The sequence below is a fragment of the Sporothrix brasiliensis genome, assembly GCF_000820605.1.
Source record: "Sporothrix brasiliensis 5110 chromosome Unknown Cont19, whole genome shotgun sequence".
Lineage (NCBI taxonomy): Eukaryota > Fungi > Ascomycota > Sordariomycetes > Ophiostomatales > Ophiostomataceae > Sporothrix > Sporothrix brasiliensis.
Genome location: NW_024467138.1, coordinates 3,075,227 through 3,096,498, shown reverse-complemented (window position 1 = coordinate 3,096,498; position 21,272 = coordinate 3,075,227). Strand labels below are relative to the sequence as shown.

The 21,272-nt window shown below is 56.1% G+C and overlaps 5 protein-coding genes across 5 annotated transcripts; 2 read left to right on the top strand and 3 right to left on the bottom strand.

The window, feature by feature from the left end:
* Positions 1-1,442: 1,442 nt before the first annotated feature.
* SPBR_00332 (5-aminolevulinate synthase) lies at positions 1,443-3,506 on the bottom strand (the record flags this gene model as incomplete). Its single annotated transcript, XM_040758651.1, has 1 exon — positions 1,443-3,506. One exon carries the CDS (start codon positions 3,504-3,506, stop codon positions 1,443-1,445), a length of 2,064 nt encoding a protein of 687 aa, XP_040618655.1.
* Positions 3,507-5,502: 1,996 nt separating this feature from the next.
* Positions 5,503-12,359, bottom strand: SPBR_00008 (uncharacterized protein; the record flags this gene model as incomplete). The annotated part of the gene is made up of 2 exons (XM_040758329.1): positions 5,503-6,171; positions 6,246-12,359. The coding sequence occupies 2 exons, from the start codon at positions 12,357-12,359 to the stop codon at positions 5,503-5,505; spliced, it is 6,783 nt and encodes a 2,260-aa protein (XP_040618654.1).
* Positions 12,360-14,111: 1,752 nt separating this feature from the next.
* SPBR_00489 (glutathione synthase) lies at positions 14,112-15,758 on the top strand (the record flags this gene model as incomplete). The annotated part of the gene is made up of 2 exons (XM_040758808.1): positions 14,112-14,425; positions 14,480-15,758. 2 exons carry the CDS (start codon positions 14,112-14,114, stop codon positions 15,756-15,758), a joined length of 1,593 nt encoding a protein of 530 aa, XP_040618653.1.
* A 318-nt stretch (positions 15,759-16,076) lies between these two features.
* SPBR_01083 (uncharacterized protein) lies at positions 16,077-16,571 on the bottom strand (the record flags this gene model as incomplete). The annotated part of the gene is made up of 2 exons (XM_040759401.1): positions 16,077-16,123; positions 16,196-16,571. 2 exons carry the CDS (start codon positions 16,569-16,571, stop codon positions 16,077-16,079), a joined length of 423 nt encoding a protein of 140 aa, XP_040618652.1.
* Positions 16,572-18,293: 1,722 nt separating this feature from the next.
* Positions 18,294-20,353, top strand: SPBR_00333 (a-pheromone receptor; the record flags this gene model as incomplete). The annotated part of the gene is made up of 3 exons (XM_040758652.1): positions 18,294-18,906; positions 18,996-19,521; positions 19,603-20,353. The coding sequence occupies 3 exons, from the start codon at positions 18,294-18,296 to the stop codon at positions 20,351-20,353; spliced, it is 1,890 nt and encodes a 629-aa protein (XP_040618651.1).
* Between the last annotated feature and the right edge of the window lie 919 nt (positions 20,354-21,272).

The window sequence follows — 21,272 nt, the reverse complement described above, 5'->3', positions numbered from 1 at the left end:
CGAGTTCGTCTTAGATTGTCTTTATGATCCGTAGATTGTTTCTTTTGTCATTTTTGCCATGAGAGTATCCGCCACACTGGAAGGCTCCTTCCTGATGCAGGCGTCATGGTTGGGTCGCGGCTTCCTCCGTGTAAGCCGCTTGCTGCCCATGACGCTCGACCGTTTAACAGCCCCTCTTTGCCGCATCTCGCTTACCCCTGTCCACAGCCTTCTCGTCCACGGCAGTTGGGGAAGAAGAAGCGCGGCGCCGAGTACGAACACGAGCGCGGACGTTTATTTTGTTGGTGTGGCTTTGTCTGAGTGCGTCCTCACATTGACGTCTGACATGGAGATCCCGGCCCTACCATCGTGCATCGGTGCGCCCGCATCTCGCGTGGCATAAGCAGACCAGCATCACCGCAATTTTATCATCCGTACCTTTCCAGCGCACACATTCCGCTGCAGGGCCGCACCTCCATTATTTCCTTTGCTCTCTTTGCCATTCCCGTTTTGAACGCCGTTCCATTGGGTCAATCTCGACAACGGTTTGCTACACTTTCCGGGTCATCTTCGCCCCTGACCGCACCGTTGTTACTATCGGAAGTTCGACAACAAAACGAAAATTCCGAGGACTTAACGGATTCACGGCTCTCAGTCCACATGCTCATCATAAAAATGCATCACAGGAACCAGAAAAGTGCAGTAGTCATGCAACGCTCACAATATGTGGCGGCATCTGATGGAGTTCCTGTATTTGGTCGGTCCGATAGATTCGCCATCATGAGATCGAAGGATACCACAAAAAAGACAAAATAACCTTACGTCAGGACATATCTGACGTTTTCTTTTCTCACGCACCAAAAAATGATCATATTCAAAAATATGCGAGCACGACCCTCATCTTTTTCTTGTTCCCTCTTGTTTGTTGTCTCTTGCCTATCTTCATACGCTCGCACCTCCCATCAAACATCAGACAACAAATAAACATGCGGACCTGTGCCTGCACGTCTCTCGGAGAGTACCAGTAGTTCACCAACTAGTCCGTGTAAGAATGTAGGTGGGATGCAGTGTGAGAAGAAAGAAGGCAAAGAAACGCGAAATCAAAGACAAAAGCAAGAAAAAGAGTGGCGCCGACCCAGCAAAAGACGAAGGATAAGCTTAGGTGTTCAAATAGCAGTAGGTCAAGCCCACCGCCATATAGTTTCAGTAGCACGAGAGAGAACAAAGCCCGATCCGAGGCTCGGAGCCAGGCCCAGAGCTCGAGGCAAAGTCTCAGCCTGGGCCTACTCCAACACCCAATTCAAGGGTCCGATTTCCCTAGTTGCAGGGCCGGGTTGGGGGTGTGGTCAGAGCGTTTTATTTTTTCCCTCCGCCATGGTCCCCACAGCCCACAGCCTACCACCAAATCCATTCCTTTGTTCTCGAACACGCCCCCCGTCCCTCTCGGCATGATAGAAACCGCGTTAGGCCGTCGCAGCAACGGGCGACAGCTTCTCCTGGGCCAGGAGCGCCTCCGTCAGACCATTGTCCTTGTGGCTGTCCTGCTGCTGCAGCGCACGGACGGCCTGGGTGATACCCAGCTGCTCGTCGGTCCAGAGCGGGCTGTTCTCGGCAGCGGGCGGCGCGCCAACGCCCAGGAAACCACCGGGCACCTGGCGGGCCCAGTCCGACGTGCGGCGGATGCCCAGCTCGGACCAGATGGAGTCGACGGCGTGGACAAGCCGGTCGCGGAACTCCTTGACGTGGCCCGGCGTGGGCGTGATGCGCAGGCGCTCCTGGCCGACGGGGACGGTGGGGTAGTTGATGGACTGCACATAGATCTGGTGGTCACGCAGCAGCATGTCCGAGGCCTGCTTGGCGACCTCGGCATCGCCCACGAGAATGGGGACAATGTGCGACGGGTTGGGGATGACGGGGATGTCGCGCGCGGCCAGGCTCTCCTTGACGGCGCGGGTGTGCAGCTGCTGCAGGCGGCGGTCGCCGGCGTAGTTCATCTGGTACTCAATGGCGGTGCGGGCGCCGGCCATGGTCGCAGGGGGCAAGGACGTGGTGAAGATGAAGCCGGGCGCGAGCGAGCGGATCATGTCCACCAGCTGGGCGCTGCCAGCAATGTAGCCGCCGACGCAGCCGTAGGCCTTGCCGAGCGTGCCAGTGATAATGTCTATGCGGTCCATGAGGGTGCCGCTGGGACGGCCCTGGACGTGGGCGTCAAAATCGAGGTGCTCGGCGACGCCGGCGCCGTTTGGTCCGTACATGCCGACGGCATGGACCTCGTCCAAAAAGGTCAGAGCGCCGTACTTGTCGGCGAGGTCGCAGATGGCCTCAATCGGGCCAATGGAGCCGCACATGCTGTAGACGGACTCGAAAGCAATAATCTTGGGGACGTTGAGGGGCAGGGCGGCCAGCTTGGCCTCGAGGTCCTCAATGTCGTTGTGGCGGAACACAATCTTTTGGGTGCCCGAGTGGCGGATGCCCTGGATCATGGACGCGTGGTTGAGGCTGTCCGACAGGATCACGCAGCCGGGCATGCGGCTGCCGAGCGTGGCCAGCGTGGCATCGTTGGCGACGTAGCACGAGCTAAAGACCAGCGCCGACTCCTTGGCGTGCAGGCGGGCGACCGTCTCCTCCAGGTGGACGGCGTGGCGGTTGTGGCCCGAGATGTTGCGGGTGCCACCGGCACCGGCACCGTACTCGTCGAGGGTCTCGTGCATCGTCTGCAGGACCTGGGGGTTGCTGCCCATACCGAGGTAATCGTTGGCGCACCAGACGGTAACGCGATCCTCCTTGTCAGCCATGTGGGCACGGGGGAAGTCCTTGGCGAGGCGGTTGATGTTGTTGAAGTAGCGGTACGACTTGTCCTTGTGCTTCTTGTCCAGCTCGGCCTCGTAGAAGCCCTCGTAGTCGAACTTGGTCTGCACCATGGCCGGCGCCGCGGCGAAGCCAGGCGTGGTGGAGGCCTTGCCCGCAGCGACGGCGGTCTTGGCGGCCTTGGCGGCCTTGGACACCTTGTCGGCACCGGGGATGCCGGCAGGAATGCGCTTGTCATTGAAAACGTGGCCGTCGACGGCTCTGGCCTCCTGGGAACGGCTGGTATGGAGACGGGCCGTACGCGGAGCCGATGAAGCAGTTGAAGCAGTTGCCGATGCCGCGTGGGGGCAAGTGCGGGCGGCAGAGCCGTGGAGGCCGTGGGCGCGGGCAGCAGGGGCCGAAGCGGCGGCAGACGTCGAGAAGGCCGCCGAGAGCGAGGCTGCCACACCGCGGTAGCCCATGCTGCTGCTGGCAGCAACACGGCTAGTGCCAATGCGGGTGGCCTGGACGGCCATAGCCTTGCCCATGACGGGGCAGCGACCGGCGAGCAGCTGCAGTTTCGATAGGGCGCCGCCGCAGGGGGATGCAGCAATCAGAGCCGAGGACGCCTCGGGGGCAGCCTGCTGGCGGGAGGCGGTCGAGAGAGCGCGGAGCGTAGCCGGCGAGGCCTTCTTGAGGAAGGGGCACACGGCCTTGGACTGGCGAAGAACGGCGTCCATTGCGGTGGGATTTCTTTTTGTTTTCTTTTCTTTTTTCTTTCCTTGTTTCTTGGAGTTCGTTATTCGGAAGGTGGTGTGTATGACGGTCCAATTCGGACAGCGAGTCAGTACGGACAAAGCAGAGAGGGAAATGCAAGACGATGATGCAAAAATGATGACCTTTAAATAAGGAAAGTGTCCAAAAAGTTGCAGGTCCAGAAAAAGCAATGACAAAGAGAGAAAGGGCAAACGGTGGTTGGTTGGACGGTGGGATGTGGCAAAACCGAGGAAGGGACATCCGAAACGCAGTAGCAATTTAGGCCAGGGCTAAACAAGGGAACAAAGCATGGAATAAAAAAGAACACCAAAACCGTCCACGGTCAGTGGTCCCGTAACAAAATAGGCGACAAAATCAACCAAGTGCTTGCGAAAATGCGCCCTGAAAAGAGGGGCATACCGCTAGCGCGGGCCATAATATGGCCCAGTGGTCAATGGTCTCCAGCGCTCAGTCCTTACGTGCAGGCGGAAAGGTGTCCAATATTGTTGGCAACATTTCTGGGCTTTTGCAGCCACGGTGACCAAGCTAAACAACCAAAACCTGTGGCCGGCGAAGCAGAAGCCGAGACGGCAAGTGGACATAGTAAACTATGAGAAAATTAGACAAAATTATAAGTCTCAACGAAGAAGCAAAGTGCCTTGAATACGGTCCGTCCCAGCGCTGTGTTATTTGTTATTTGCTTGCCATTCCGGACACGACGTGTGGCCTAGAAGGCTGTCAGCCAGTTCGTGTCTAACGTTGCTCATTAGCCGGAGATCTGTCAAGTCAATTATTCATGGTGGTCCGTGTAGAACGTTCCAGCTCTCAACTCTACCGACATGCTGTCGGTGCATATATCCGACATTTGTTGCTGCAAATTGCAGATGGTTCGTTAGATGCACAGGTCCAGTCGCTGTTTCCTCGCCTGTCTTCGTCTCGGGATTCGGAATTGGCAGCTACTAATATCTTTTTCCAACTGCTTCAGTCTTTTTTCGTTTTCCTTTTTTCAACCAAGATCGAATCGACGTGTCAGGCCAATCAAGTGTCGAGGCGAGGCCCGCCCAGTCCCTTTTCAGGCACTTTTGTCCCTTCTTCCCCGCAACGGCAGGCCCTTGTTCTTGTGGCTTCTGCATGGACGCCGCACGGAACGCAAGAATAAGAGGGAACAAAAATACAGGGGCAGAATAACGGCCGCAAAGGAGGGGAAAGACGGCAGGACTTCTGTCGGAAGATACTTAAGTAATAATAACAGATGCAAAAAGAACCGTGGTTCCACCATGCTTTTTGGTCTGACAACTTCTACTTTATCATGCCCTCGCACTTTATTTGTGCATTACATTGGAGGCGGACAACGTAAAGACTGCTTCAATGGTTTGCTTATGACTGTTCTCCGGATCGGCGTTCCTTTTGTAGGGTAATAGTCACCCTCGTATCCGTTCTCTGGGTGAAGAGCAAAAGGACGCTAGCGGTCATGCAGTTTAGCCTGCTGCTGATTGGACTCGGCCTCGGCAAGTGGTCACAGTCCAAACTGTTCGAGAGGAGATCAGTGCATCTTTCGGGACAGCGTCAGCGTGTGTGTTTAAGCATCGAAAGTTGTTTATTTTGAACGTTTTATTATCCTTTTGCCTCCTCACGATTTATTGCGTCCGAGACAGATACGGCTCGAGAACATATATTTGACAAAAACGATCAGAGAGCACCACATATTGTATCAGAACTGCAATGCCTCAGTTTTCTGGCTCACTTCATGTCAAATCACACCGTTGTACCCCGTATATGCCCGAATATACTCCGCAAAACGTGCTCACAAGAAATGCAAGGGCGTACTTGACTGGAAACTATAGAGTAAGAAAAATAAAGAAGGAGTATCAATCGACCGTGACGCCAGGTAAAGTACGCCTGGACCAAATGTAGAAGAACCAGAGCATGTAAAACAAATCGGAGCACATGAGGAAGAACGAAACACAGCCAAAGCCCCCATTACTCAAGAATGAACGGATGTTGTGCATTGTCGCCGGCTTGTGGCCCAGGGCCCCGGCTCGGCGGTGGCAGGATGCGGGGCTTGTTGCCGCCGGCCTTGTCCTTGTCCCTCCTGGCGTTCTGCTGCCGCCGGTCAGCGTCCAGCAGGTCGCGCTCCAGTTGGTTCTGGCTCTGCTGGCCCCGCTGCAATTGCGAGGCTGGGTCGATCCGTGGCGCGCCCCGGATACGAAAGGCGGCGCCCTGGGGGTCGGGCACAGGGGAGGCGGCGCCGGAGCTGGATCGAGCCGAGTGGGTGGACGGAGGCGGCGGGGGGGAGCGAGAGGGGTGCACCTGTGACTGGGCAGCCTGTGTCATGTTGGGAGCCATGTTGGGTGGCATGTCGGGTGTCTGTGATTGTGCGTGTGGCATCCACGGCGATGACGATGGCGATGGCCGCTGTGGTGTTTGGGGCACCGATGCCGGCACCGACACGGTGGCCGTCTTGCGCTCTCTGCGCTCCACAACCTCGCGCATGGCCAACAGGTCACGCGATTTGGCGCCCGAACTCGATACGCGTGGCCGGTCCTCTCGGGGCGGCCGACCGTCTTCACTTCGTCCCAGGCCAACGGAACCACGGTCATTTACGTCGTGGCTCCAAATCTGCGACCGCTGCAGATGGTGCTTGAGGTGCTGTTGAGAAACACAAACGGTTAGTTACATTGTGATGGACAGAAGGGGTAAGATAAAAACGGATGGAAACGCACGTCTGGGTCTTTGGTCCGCATCGGTGGTGAAGCAGCCGGTCGAGGCGAAGCGGCACCAAAGGTCTCGCTAAAGCTGGACCTGCCGCTGCCGGTCATCAAGTGCGGCCGGCTTGGAACATTCTTGAGAGCCCTGGCGCTAGAGGTGTCGTCCATCGGCTCTGCCTTTGCGGCGTGTGGTAGAGGCGCCATGGGCGAGGGCATGGGTAAGGGCATAAAACTGGGATTCGGAGTGCTGCCGTCTGCTGTATACCTGATCTTGAGGTAACCCTTGCGGTACTCATCAGCATGCTCGACCATGTGTTGAAGGTGCAGTTGGCGCACATAATCAGCTTCCTCGTTCGGCGCCATCGCGGCCCACGCCCGGTGGTTAAACGTCGGCATGACAAACGCGCTCGCAAAGACGGGATCACGGAACGCAAGAATGGCACACCGTGTCATATTCACGGTGATTGGCACAGTGACATTGGCTATTGCGCCTTCCGCCAAACTCCTCGCGACATAAAAGTTCCCTTTGGCTTCGGCGGGTTTGGTCCAAGACCGGTCAAACAGCTTTCGCTCCAAGATGCGTACGGCCGTGTGTTGTTCGCCAAATAGGTTCCAAGCATTGGGCATCGACTTAAGACTGTACGCGCGCGGCATGGAGTCGATTTCGGCCAAGGCACCGGTCACGAGATCAGCCAACTTCTGGTCCTCCGTCGACCTCAACATCACCAGCGCTTTTGCCGAAATCGCCCCGTGCACGGTCGCCTCGGCGAAACCTGGCACCCTGGTGACCAAAGATCGGAGGCGGCCCCATTGCGCTTTCTCAGGCAGGCCCGAAAGCTTGGCCATTGGCAAACAGGCAATGATTTCGTCAACTGTCCTGCGTGCCAGGAGCTCGGCAGTCCGAGGCTTCCATATGCATTGCTGTTTATCCATAGCGCCACTGAGTAGTGCCTCTTTCAAAACAGCCACGAAATCTTCCGATGTAGCCGCCAATGAGCTTGAGGGCACCGGTGGTGGCACTGCTGGTGTTGATACAGGCGTCTGTTTGTCTGCCGGCGTCGGCCGGAGAGAACGATCAATGTTGGATTCGGGCGCCGGTTCAGAAATCCAGTCGTGGTGGTCTAGATACCCGTTTGACGGCACGACGGCTGGTAAGACGGGCGTGGGTTGCATCGTGTGGGCGGTAGACTGCGTGCGGATCTGCATCGGTACGGACGGCGGTTGGTTGAGGAAAGCATCGTACGCATACATGCTGGGGACTGGATTCGACCCTGCCTGCTGCGACTGCTGAAGCTGCTGCGACTGCTGAAGCTGCTGCGACTGCGATGCCAGCACCAACGAAGGCAGCACACTGCCTGCGCCAGCCCGCGCCATGGCCTGCGAGGTCGCAAAATCTGTCGCTGTCGGCGGGAACCTAGCTCCATCGACTTGTGTGCGCTCGACCCTCTGCATCGTCGTGGTTTGTGCGCCCGCCATTCCCGGCACACCGACCACTTGGAAGCCGCTCTCCGGCCCACCGCCACCGCCACCGCCACCGACAACGCCACCGCTCCGCAGCCGCATCCTGTTCATATTGACCATGTTGACCGCTTCGGTGAGCTCTTCGTTGGTCAGCGCATCCTCGGGCTCTTCCATCTCAAACGTGTCGGTCGACATGACCTTGCAGATGCGTTCTTGCGTGGGCGCGCCGGGGCGCAGGAGTGCGTCCAGCACCACATCGAGGCCCTTGTACTTGGTCGCCGTGTCCGGGACGACAGGGACGACTTCGGGGTCCTTGGTGTAGTTGCGCAGCTGGTCGGCCCAGGCCTGGGGGTTTTTCTTGTCCACCACACGCGAGGCCAGCTGCGTCTTGAAGACGGCCTGGTCGTGCAGCACCGTCTCAAAGGTGCCACCCATAATCAGCCAGTACACGACGACGCGGCGCGTCTGGCCGATGCGGTAGGCGCGACCAATGGCCTGCTGCTCGTGGATGGGATTCCACTTAAAGTCGAAGATAACGACGCGATTGGCGCCATGGATGTTGAGGCCGACACCGCCCGCCGTTGTCGAGATCAGATACACCTCGTCGCTGCCCGCATTGAAGTCCTTGACCATGGCCTGGCGCTTGCTGACGCTGGTGTCGCCGTCCAGCCGCTGGTAGCGGCGCGCCTGGCGCTGGAACTCGGTCTGCAGGTAGTCCAACACGAGCTTGCTCTGCGAGAAGACGAGCACTTTCTCGCCGACACGCTTCGCTTCGTCCAGGATGCCCATGAGAACCATAATCTTGGACGAGTATTCGGGTGCGTCAATGTTCTGGGCGTGGACCGCCGCCAGGAGCTGGTCGACCATGGGCGCCGGCAGCGTGCCACTGCGCGGGCCCGTTTGCCTGGGCTGCTTCATCTCCCGGAGCCGGCTCTCGAAGATCTTGGGGTGCGCCAGAAGCAGCGTCAGGTTGACCAGCGTGTTCCATAGCTGCACTGTGCTATTAATACCGGCCACCATGCCAGGCTGGGTCAACAGGTCGATAAAGGTCTTGTACACGCGCAGCTGCAGCGGCGTCAGCGGCAGATACATGATAAACTCGTACTTTGGGGGCAGCACGCCCTGCAGTGAGGCGACGGTGGCACGGTGGATCTTGGGCGCGACCGTGTCCTTGAGCACCTTGAGCATCTTGACGGCATGGCGCCGCTGTGACCGCGTGCTGTCGCGGTAGAAACCCTCGCGGATCGGGTTCGCGTAGGTGGCACGAAACTCGTCCTTTGCGGCGAGGTAGTTGGGCGCCACCCAGTTGATCATGGAGTGGTACTCGTCCACGGAGTTGGCCAGCGGCGAACCCGTCATGGCAATGCGCGCCGACGTCCGGAAGTTGCGGGTCAATTGGTTGATGCGGGAGTTGGGGTTCTTCAGGGTGTGGGCTTCGTCGGCAATGACAATGTTGGGCGTCTGCTCCACCAACGCGACGGCCTCGTCGCTAAACTCCTTGATAAGCATGTTGAGCATCGGATAGCCAATCACCATCGTACCGCCTCGTTCGGCCCAATGCCGCACGGCGCCGATCCGGTGGCTGGCATACATGCTCGACGTGATGCTGTACGCGGGGCCGAGCGCACCCGATTGCGCCGCCCAGGCCAGCAGCTCGTCCTGCCAATTCTCGACGAGACCCGACGGGCACAGTATGAGCGTCTTGGACTCCTTGAGGTCGTCAGGGATTTGCGACGCGATGGACTCGTCCGGCGACTTGGCGGCCTCGGCAATGGCGACAAGCAACGTGATGACCTGCATGGTCTTACCAAGACCCATCGTATGGGCCAGCAAACAACCTTGCCGGGACTCCGGTGGCGCGACGATCTGGTTCCACATAAACCGCACGCCTTCGACCTGGTGGTCGCGGATGTTGCGGCCAATCCATTCGTCGACATACACAATGCCGTGGTGCTTTTCCTTGGCCGTGTTGATGATGAGCCGGGTCTGGTCCTGGGACAAGGTCCCCGACTGCGCGAGGCTTTCATAAAGGGCCTTGCGACGGTTTTCCTGTTCCTGGTGCCGGGCTTGATCCTTGTCGCGCAGCTCTTGGGCAGATTCATCTTTGCGAATGCGGCGCATTCGCCGCTTTTGTGAATGTGAGAAGAGGACGTCATCGTCATCATCCTCGTCTGTATCATCCTCAATCTCTTCAACAACGGGGCGGACCGCATAAATATTGAGCTCGTCCTCGTCTTCGTCGTCGCTTTCTATGTCCACTTCTATAGCAGTTCGACAATTGCTGGGCCCGGAAACGGCAGTTGACTGAGCAGTCGGAACGGGACGAGCGGACGGGGCGGGCAACGGCGGTGTCGATTTCGATGTTGGTTCGATAAAATACGGCGCGAGCGTTCGTAGCTTCACGCAAAATTTACCAAGTTCTCCCCTGCTCCTTACAATATCATCGCTCGTGCCTTCGCTTGTGGGGTTAAAGTCTTGCAACGACACGTCGCGGCATGTCACGAAGACGTAAAAGTAACGCGTAAAGGCCGTAGCATCGCTTTCCATGCCGGTGCGGGGCGCCTCTACATCACTACCGTTCTCAATAACCCGGCGGCAATAATGATTCCAGGTGTCATCAATGTTTGTCGCCTGGGTGCAGTGATGGACCAGCCGTGCAAGCTGCTCGCGGTCGGCGCTCGAGAAGACCGTACAGAGCAGGCGTGTAACGTCCCTACTACTTTCCCAATAGGAAGCACCTTTGTCGACGATGGCCGCCATGTTGCCGAGTGGAAAATTCTCCTTCAGACTCCCCAGCAACCCCTTGAACGCCTCGCCCATGGAGAGTTGTCCTGACTGTAATTTTCTAGATTCGTCGCGGCGTTTCATCGTCTCCCGCTTTTCCGGGCCTCGGCTCGAGGATCGGCTCTCACTGCCACCGGTGTCGTCATCGGACATGTCCATGGGTCCGTCCGACAATGTACCGTTGTCATCATCGTCCAAGATGAAGTTTTTCATCCGGAGATCGTCGTCCTCTTCGCTCGAGGAGCTGGTAAGAATTTCTTCGTCGCCTTCCAGCGCCTTACGCCGGATGGCACGAGACGTGGACGATTGCCGTCGCAGGGCGCTCCCGTCGACGGTCACTTTTCGCGGTGCTGTCGGGGACGAGTACAGTCGTGCTTCCCAGAGTGCATATTGCCGGTCTTCAATGTTGGCATCAAGTACAGCGGCCTGCAGTCGGACCTCCTTCTCGTTCCGCCACTCGACGTGGCGCATCTCCTGCACCAGCTTGTCAATCCGCTGCGCGAAACGGTCGGCCTCCTTGCGTGCCCGGTCCACGAGGTACTTGCGCGAGCCTGCACGGCGGGCCGCGGTCCACATTTGGTGTTCACGGCGCCGCAGCTTGTGTAGCTTCTTGTTAGCCCACTGCGTTTCAATGTCACGGATGGCGTCTACAATGACGGCGTCAAATGCTTCGACGGTGAGCGGCGCGTTCTTGCGTTTCGTCTGTTGCACTTCTTGACCGTTTTGCTCGGTTCGTTCCCTGGCCTCCTGCTCCATGGCCTCCCAGGTCTCGGTATCATAACCTTCGTCGTCTGATTCGCCCAGCGCGGGAAGAACCTCGTCATCGTCTGCCACAGTGGCACCGGCCACAAGAGCATCATTGGTTGGAGCTGAGCGTGCGCGGCCCAGCCGCATACCAGACGGCCTGTTTGGCCGAAAATAGCGATGCAAAATCCTGTGCACTTGCAACCTCCGTCCGCTGGGAATCGGCAACGGAGCGGCCCAACCAAAGGTGTCGTTCTCATTGTCATCCTCTTCATCGTCGCCATCCCTGTTCTTGTCTTTCTTGTTGTCTACATTGTAGTCTGGGCCAAGCGGATCGGGATCTTGGAGCAGCGCGTACCTCGTGAGGCTCCAGTCGCCCAAGTAAGCACCCTTCTTGCTCTCTTGCCACAGCCCCTTGTAGACAACACCAGCCTTGGCAGCAGGCGCATCAAGTGGATCAGAAAACTTGTCAATGGGACGTTCCTCGCGTGGCCGGGGCTCGAAAGATATGTTTGTTGGTGCCAACCTCTTGCGTTTCTTGGTCTGGCCAAGTTCGAGCCTGTCGACATGCATAAGGTCTGGCTGAAAGCCTTCGTTCTCCGTGCTATTCGCGATGCCATTCCAATTACCGTCCTTTACTCCCACTCCTACCGGTGCTGGTTCGTGTACAGCCTGCCAGGCATGGTCGTCTCCCTCCTGTGTGGCAGGGGTGACAGCAGCACCGCTCTCCTGCCCGCTCGACGGGGTCTTCTTTGGTGGCGGTGACGGCGGCATCGTTGCCTGGGATGCAGTCAAGTCGTTATTGTCTCCGGCAGCCTGAGAGGCCTTCCACGCTGCATAACCCGGGCTCTTCTTTTGAAACGACCGTATGGCCACACGCAAAGACAACTTGTGGGGGATCTTAGCGATGCCCAAGTCGGCGCAGAGGGACTCGAATCCGCCCGGGCCCATGTAGTCTTCGTAGCAGAGAAGAAGCTGGCCGTCGAGGTCATGCTCTTCGAGCTTAGCAGCGAGAAACTCTGGATCGGGCCATCGTTTCGGAGGCGGCGCGGACCACGAGCGGTTGCTGGTGCACAGCTCCTGGATCAGTCGCTCGTTGGACCACTCGAAAGGGTCAATATTGCCTCCGCTGCCTGACATGATGGCAGGCCTCCGATAAAGTGAATATCTGACGAGTGAAGACACAGTGTGAGTGAATGACACATGGCGATGAGCACGGAGAAGGTGAACTGGGGTGAACACAAGTATAAGATGTAGCCTCGCCACTTACTCGATGGTGCATCTGGTTGGAGGACTTGAAAGAATGGAAGAACATAAAATCAATAGATGAACGGCACTGATTTGCAAAGCTCCTTGAGACTGTTTGGTGAGACGAAACTGGAGTCGAGGTGATAAAATATTCGACAAAAATAATGAAATTGAAAATGAAAAAAGAGAAATGGGAAAAATCTCAAAATGTCCCCAGGCGATGAGAGCAATCTGAGGCTGGCACAAAATAACAAGGGGTCAGTTTGAAATGTGCCAGAAACCGGCCAAATATGCAGCCCTCTGCCGTCTTCTCCGCTGAAGAATCAAGGCACCGTTCGAGTCGACACCTTAATGGTTTACTTTTCACCAGACGAAACAAATGATAAAGTCTAGCGCAAAGGTGAGGCACGATTCGGGATTGCCCTGGATGCAAGGGGGCTGTGTGGCTATTTTGGGAGGTCGAAAATGTCCCGACGCCAAAACGGCCCTGAATCTCGCCAACGAACAGGCGCGCCAAAACGCGTAGAGTGCACTTGCCCTGGGAGGACATCGTAGCACAGTGTGGTGCCCCGATACAAGAATATGTATCTATCCATATTCTCGTTGTGCTGCGTTTCATTTTTGCCGTTGTTGAATTTTTATCACTTACTCCTTATATTAAGTTAAGTCTCCGATAATACTTTTCAATATTTACTCTCTTTTACTTTTGCTTCAGGCTAATTACAATTCGGCCTTTGCTTTGATAATAAGCCGGTCGTCGAAAGCCATTATTCCTTGTCGATTGCTCTCACGTGCAGCCGATAATTGTACGTCCGGTTTGATGCCGTGTTAAATGGTGTTTATGCGCCCTTTCTAAAGGCACGGCTATATGGGTATCAAAACGATGGCCGAGTGTGTTCTTTGAGCTATGTAAGAAAGCAAAAATAGCAGCTCTTGTCATATGCTATAGACTACCATCACAAGGCACTCTTGTCAAGTGTTGGGGGCTCTAAATGTCTGTGATATATCGAGGGCTCACACGACTCGGGTGTCCGTAATAAGATCTGTTGTTCTCTGAGTAATCGATATTGTACATTGAAACCAGCACCACCGGTAATTATGCAAGAAATTAGAAGAATTATCAAATAGGTTCAAAAGTAATATTTCTAACAGAAGTTAAAATTTGAAAGTGTTGTTTTTTTTTTTTTTTTTTTTTTTTTTTAAAAAAAAAAGAGCTATCAGGCTTTCATTAAAACTAACATACGAGCTGATAAACAACCGAGTTTTTTTATCAGAATATCAATACGACACTCGTCATACGGCGTGCATTTGTTGATTCAGGTCCGGTTCGGTCCTTTGCAGATGTGGGGGGATTAGCTTGGTCGCTCAATCGGCCGGTTGGGCACGGCTGTCGCTTTGTAATAACGTACCTACGGAGAGCGACCACTTTTTAGTGTTGCGCTTTCTGCGCGTTTTGCACGCAATAGTTTGGCCGCTCCATTGTGTCGCTTTGTTCATCTGGATATTTTTTATTTATATCATAATCTCGGCTTTATAGCACATCTTGTTGAATTGGTGGAAGCGGCCTGTTTTCGAAGCTGTCCGGGCCTTGGACGATCTCGTCACGATCCCTCCTCTTGTCCCCCTCTCCCTCCCCGAGCAACAATGGCCACTTCCGGGCCGGACGCCGGCGCAGCATATCCGCCGGCCGTGGACGTGGCCGAGCAGCAGCGGCTCGTCCAGGTCATCAAGGACTGGAGCATAGCCAACGGCCTGGCCGTGCGGCCACCTCCAGCGGCCATCAGCGCGACCGAGGCCGCGCTGGCGAGCACCTTGGCCATGGCGGCGCCAGTAACGCTGTTCCCGAGCCCGTTCGCGCGGTCGTGCTTCGAGGAGGCCCAGGCCGCACAGCAGGCATACAACGAGCTCTACGCCAAGATTAGCCAAGACGAGGCCTTTCTGGGGCGCATCGTTGCAGAGTAGGTCCAGGTCAACAACAGAACTGCCTGATTGACCGCGCACTAACGATGCAGGGTCGCTGGCGGCGATGAGTTTACGACCAAGCTGTGGGCAGTGCACGAGCGCGTCAAGAAGGAGGGCTACACGCACAAGCACTCGCTGGGCATTTTCCGGTCGGACTACTTGGTGCACCAAGAGACGGCCGGTGACACCGCAACTGGAAAGGCCGAGGCGCACTTGCAGATCAAGCAGGTCGAGTTCAATACGATCGCGGCGTCCTTTGGCGGCCTGTCGGGCCAAGCGTCGCGTCTGCACAAGTTTTTGGCCAAGACAGAGTACCCACTGCTAAAGTCCAACACGCCGAGTGACAAGTACAGCCTGCCCGACAACACCAGCAGCCGTGACATTGCGGCGGGCCTCCAGGCCGCATTCGAGGTGTACGAGCGCAGTGAACCCAAGACGTCAGGAACGCCCCCGCGGTGCGTCATCTTCCTCACCCAGGACGGCGAGCGCAACGTGTTCGACCAGCGCCACATTGAGTACGCCGTCGAGGCGCCCGTGTTCCGCGTGCCGTTCAGCGCCATCCTGCAGCAGACGAGCGTCGACACGAGCGTGCCGCGGCGGCCGCTGCTGTACCACCACGCGGCTACCCAGACGTTTGAGGTTGCCGTCGTCTACATGCGCGCTGGCTACGGCCCCTCCGACTACCCGGACGAGTCGGCCTGGGAGGCCCGTTACCAGGTCGAGCGGTCCGCCGCCATCAAGTGCCCTACAGTGCTGACGCAGGTGGCGGGCACCAAAAAGGTGCAGCAGGTGCTGGCCACGCCGTCCGCCTCGGCGGACGGCGCGCCCTCTGAACTCAGCCGCTTTGTGACCGACGCCGACCGCCAGGCCACCCTGCGCCGCACGTTTGCCAACATCTACCCGCTCGACACAGATTCGGCGGCCGGCCGGCAGGCCCGTGCGTGGGCGCAGGACGTGGCCGCGTGCCGCACGTTTGTCCTCAAGCCGCAGCGCGAGGGCGGCGGCAACAACTATTACAAGTACAAGATTCCCGCACACCTGCAGACCGTGCCCGCTGAGCACTGGGCGTCGTACATTCTGATGGAGCTAATCACGCCGCCGCCCGTGGCGAATCTGATTCTGCGCAACGGACAGGTCGAGCAGGGCGGCGTGATCTGCGAGCTCGGCATCTACGGAACCTGCATTTGGGGCAGCGAGTCGGGCAGTGCCAGCCAACGCATCCTGCGCAACGAGACGGCCGGCTACCTGCTGCGGACCAAGGGCGACCAAAGCGAGGAGGGTGGTGTGGCTGCCGGGTTTGGCTGCATGGACTCGGTGAATCTGGTATAGTTAGGTAGACAGGTAGACAGGTAGACGAGACCTCGAGAGCGTGCATTTTGAATTTTGAACCTGGCATCTTTGTCGTCTTTTCCCAAGTTCACGTTTTCTGTGTGTTTTTGGGGGGTATTATTCAGTGATTATTCGCAGAGCTGGGATGAGCTTGTTTTGAGTTGGGTTTCGCATCGCCTCCCTTACCCCGTATAAAATACATTTATCTCGACAGCAACCCTCCAACACATCCCGTATACAAAAGACATCGATACAGCTGAGTCGTTTAGCAACAAACAGTTGTTACAGCGGTCTCATCTTCGGCATCCTAACAGCTGTCTATGCTGATTCGGTCTGCGCAGGGCGCTTGAGGACCTCGATGCTGCCTACAAAACAGTTAGAGAGGGACATGGTCATGGTCGTTTATGGCAATTGGAAGTGGCGGTACGGATACGTACGCTGCATAATGTTCAGCGAGCTCTTGGTCTTGCCCTCGGCGTCCTGGTACGTGCCCATCGTGGCATCGCCCTCCACATACACCAGCGTGCCCTTGGGCAGGCCGCGCAGCAGCTCCCGCTGAGGGCCCTCGGGCAGGAAGCTCGACACGCGGAACCAGCTCGTCTGCCGGTTGTCGCGCGGGCCGCTGCTGCTGGCCACCACGTACTTGAGCACCTCGTGGCCCGTGCTTGTGGCCTGCAGCTCGGGCGTGTCACCCAGGTGGCCCACAATCGTGATGCGGGCAACGCGGCGGGCGGGCGTCGTGCTGAACGCGCGGGACGACGAGGCTGCAAGGGAGGAAGTAAGGCCGAGGCCACGGCGCATAGCGAAGGACATTTTTGTCGTGGTGGTGGTGGTGGTGGTGTGGGGGGTGGGTAGGTGGGTGGTGCGATAAGACAGTGCGTTGGATGCCGTTGGAACAGTTGGTGATGTCTGTGTTGGTGATGCGATCAGGAAATAGAGGGGGAAGGCACAGACATGGGAATCGCGCTCCGCGTCACTGTCACTGGCGCGTTTTCTCCTCGCTTGCGCCTGCTCTCCAATCTAAAAGCTGTTGTGGCGCATGCTGCAAAATGGCCCGTGCACAGCGACTGCCGAATTGTGGCTCGTTATGACCCACTTTAATTGAGAACGACGTCAACAGCTCGATCCCATCAACAATAAAACGGCCTGCACATCAACACAGGACGGTCATAAACTCAGCAGCAGTCACCAGCGGGTGGCCATTTCGTAAAAAATCTGTATCAGACTGCAAGGGACTACGGTTGGTGACGAAATGAAGCCACCGCCCAAAGCGGCTATGATACGAGACCTTCGCAAACTGACCGGCGAAAAGACAGACCGCCTGTCGACGGTGCGGACGAAATGACGCCTCAGATAGCCGGTGCCAGGCGCGCAAGCAAAAATAGAAACGGCATATCGAAAATCCTGTAAGGGCAGTGAAGAGCAGCCAGCTTGTGCTGCACGTTCGTTTTTGCAAACGTGAATTAAACAGCTTAAAGTTTGAGGAAAGCTCCGGAGCTACGTCTCAATAGGAAAACTGCCTAATTGGGAAGGCGCCTTCCCCTTTTGGGTCTGAATAGAACCTCGAGCAACCTCACTCTCCATCCGCCTCCTAAACAACGGCATACGACAGGCATTCCCACCACAACGACCCAAACGCTATTCCACGGCTTTCGCCCCCAAATAGGCGATCAGCCGTTGCTACGTCCGGGCTCTCCCTTTTGACGGATCGATGCACTATTGGCTTGATTGGCGTCATGTCGGCCCTTGCTTGCCCGGGTTGCTTGCTCACTACTCACTACCCGTGTCTTATTTTGCCGAATCGGGATGTCTATTGAGGATGAGCCTCTCTTCTTCTGGGTCCGATGCCTTGTTTTGCACCTTCGTTTTCTTTAACGGGTGAATAAGGACGCCGCAGTCGCTCACAGGATCTTGCTTGAGTTTTCGTCACCTCTCGGATCTCATTCTTTGCTCAATAGGAACCTTCTCCCTTCCACTTCGTTTCACGGTCTTGTCATGCCCTCATAGGCAATGGCCCGACTCGTTACTTTGCATAAGATACCTCCCATCCTATTCAACCTCCTTGTTCTTTGTCATTTTTCGTCTTCTTCCGCAATTTCCCTCACGTCTTTCTCAAACCAACTGGCCATGTCGATACGTTATTCATGATACCCGGCCCACCACGGCCTTCCATCTTATCCCATGCCCATGTCCAGATATATCCATGCTCACACGAAAGCCGACCTGAAGCACCCCTATTCAGAGAATCCACTCGCCCCCGACGCCCGTGCTGGAATGAATAGTGGAAAGGGGACAAGAAATTCATATATCACTCTCCTGAGAGGTCTCTCCTGAGAGGTCTTCCCTTATCCGTTCATCAGGAGACACGCAAAACTGGTGTCTATTTTAAGCACGAGAGCGTGCAGTTGATGCGCTTCTTATTTCAATTCTTTTGCTCTCCTTCTCCTCTCTTCCTTCTGGTCCTTAAAGTCGAGAAAGGTATCAAAGCGACATCAAACATCACCAACCTGCCAACACACCACTCGCAAACACAACATGGAAGCCTCGTACTTCACAGACGCTGGTGTTCTCATCCGTGGCCGCGTCGGCTCCCTCCCGACGTCCCCGACACTCGTCGTCAACATCGTCCTTCGCCTCATCCTGTGCCCCATTGCCATTGTCTTGACGTGGGTGCCGCTGCGACTGCTGTGGCGTAATGGCGAGTTCCCCGCGTGTGTCTTCGTCATCAATCTCTGGCTGCTCATTCTCTTTGTGTTTGTCAACGCCGCCATCTGGCACAACCAGGACTTTTCCAGCTGGTGGCTCGGCTATGGCTGGTGCGACCTGCAGTCCTTTGTCCAGTACGCGTTTGTTACAGTCTACAGCACCAGTGTCTGTGCCATCATGCAGCGCCTCTCAAAACAGGTCGGCCTGACACGCGTGACTGGTCTGTCGCCGCGCGAGAAGCACAAACGTCTGATTGCACAGTCGCTCATCATCTTTCCGGTGCCCTTTCTGCAGATCATTCTCACGATTTTCGTGCAGGGCATACGGTTTGGCATTGCCCCGGCCAGTGGCTGTACCAATGAGTATGATGCGACGGCACTTTTCCTCGTCTTTTATATCCTGCCACCCCTGCTGTATACCATGGTCGCCTGCTACTATACGTGTAAGTCTCCCTGTCTCTTCCTTTCCCGTGCTGCCCCCAATGTGCACTTGGTATGTCCAACGTCGCGAAACACTGACCACTGGCCTCAGTCCAAACATACCGCCGCTTCCGCCAGGTCGACGAGAGCTCTCGCGCTGCTCTCGGCAGCACCAACTCTGTTGCCTACGCTCGTCGCCAGCGCGCCCGGCGCAAGCTGTACTTTATGGTCCTGTGTATCCTGGTACCATACACGCCCTTAATTGCGGCCTTTTGCGCCATCAACATCATCATGGGATTGCCGTGGAACTATCCGTCTGACTTTGAGACCAACCACTACCACGGCCCCAATCCCTACAACACCATTTATGTGCTCTCGGACAAGGACGCTGGCTTTATGGCAATCAACATGGGCTGGATCCCCGTCGTCAGCGCATTTATCGCATTCGTTTTCTTCGGCACATCCAAGGAGGCCATCAACGTCTACCGCACGTACCTGCTGGCCATCGGCTTCGGTCGCTTCTTCCCGGGTCTACACGAGCCGTACGACCCCGACCGGTCGATGATTGACGCGACCAATTCCAACACGTCCTACGGATCCAATGCGACCACGCAGATATCGACTTTGGACTCTATCACGTGAGTTCCTCCCATTTTCTCTCTTGTCGCCTTTCCCTCATAAATCACAGGCTCCTAAAAGGAAACGTACTAACAACGCAGTCAATCACGCAAAGGATCCGGCGTGCCAGTCTACCCAGCAGTCCCAACGTCTGCGGAAGAGGCCTCAGACTTACGCTCGCCACGCTTCTCTTCCTTTTTCCACCGCATGTTCCACAAGGGTTCGACTGCCTCTGCAGACAACACAAGAGACGTAGAGCTCGCTACGGCGGCACGAGACGACTTCCCTGCGCCACCTGCAGCCGCAGCACCGGCATCGAGAGTGCTGTTCAACCCGGGTTTCAACTGGTTCACACCGCCCGTGGCCTTCCATCAGTCGCCCTCGGTTGCATGGAGCCCCATTGCGTATGCGGTCGCCGAGGCCGCCCAAAACCAGAACCTACAGCAACAGCGGGATGTTGAAACTACCATTGGACCCGTCGCCAGCCCTCCTCACCCTCCCACCTCGTCAGCTTCTACCGCCGCGTCCACGGCGCCTATGTTGGCATCGGTGCAACAAACGACAGGTGGGCAAGACCGCGTCCATTTCTGTCTCCCCAACACTCGGCCGTTTGACGGCACCCGTACCAGCAGCATCGGCGGTCGCGCCATCAACACGCACGTCTGGTCCGAAGGAAGCAGCGATGAGTCTACGCCTCTTCCTGGGTCGACCCCGTCTCTGGGAAACACGGCAGAGGGTGGCGGGGCCGGCGACGACGGCCGCGGCTGCAAGAGTGAGGATAACCTCGGTGACCAGCAGGGCGTCCGCGTAGAGCGGAGCATTACCACGAGCGAGGTGATTCGCAAGTTTTAGGCCTACATCTTATTCTCTTCCCGACATTTTTGTCTTTCTTTTCTTTCCCCTCCCCCCTTTCCACATTGAAGTCCATTTTTTCATTCTCGGCCGTTGATGGGTGTTTTCTTGATCCTCCTTGTTTTCTTTTCTTAATATTGTCCATTTATTCAAGCAGGCTCGAAAAAGTCTGGAATTTTGTATTTACATTCAACTGTCCGGTTGCAGCGCAACGTAATCAAAACGGTAAATACCCTTTTTGTCAATTGCTTTGTCCATGATTGTACGTTCAATCAGGGGGTCGAGCTCCCGTGCTGTCGATCTAGAGGTCAACCTCCTAGTAAGACCCATTGTTTACTTCCCCTATTTTTCATTTTCGCTACTACAATTGCTGCTGTAGCAGAAATAAAGTCATAATATAAGTTTGCAAAGAAGGGGGACCCACCCATTCCTGATTTTTTCTTTAAGAAAAAAAAGTCATGTCATCCTCTCTTTCTCTTGTTAAATTGGGACACACACACACACACCAAAGCAAAGTTTATCAAAAAAATGCAATACGAACAAAGCGAAATATTATCATTCTTCATAATTTGCCTTTTCTTCGACAATTGTCTTCTTTACCAAAATTTGCCATACCATGTATTTCAGCCACCCGGATCTGTTGCACGGCCATATCCAACTCCGCTTAAGAGTCAACGCCTCTTAAGAATTTCACGTCCCATATCTCCACTCCGGCTCGGATAGCTTCAAAAGATCAACATTACTGCTGTGCGTGCTCGGAAGCAATAACAGACAGTCACACATTATCAAACGACTGCTACACAGGAACCATGTTTGAGACAGCAAGGATGTCTTATGGGCACATGTCATGTACGTCGGGATATTTGGGTGTAAGTGCCATTCGTGCTGCAGCAACCACTCACCCAACATGCGAGACATG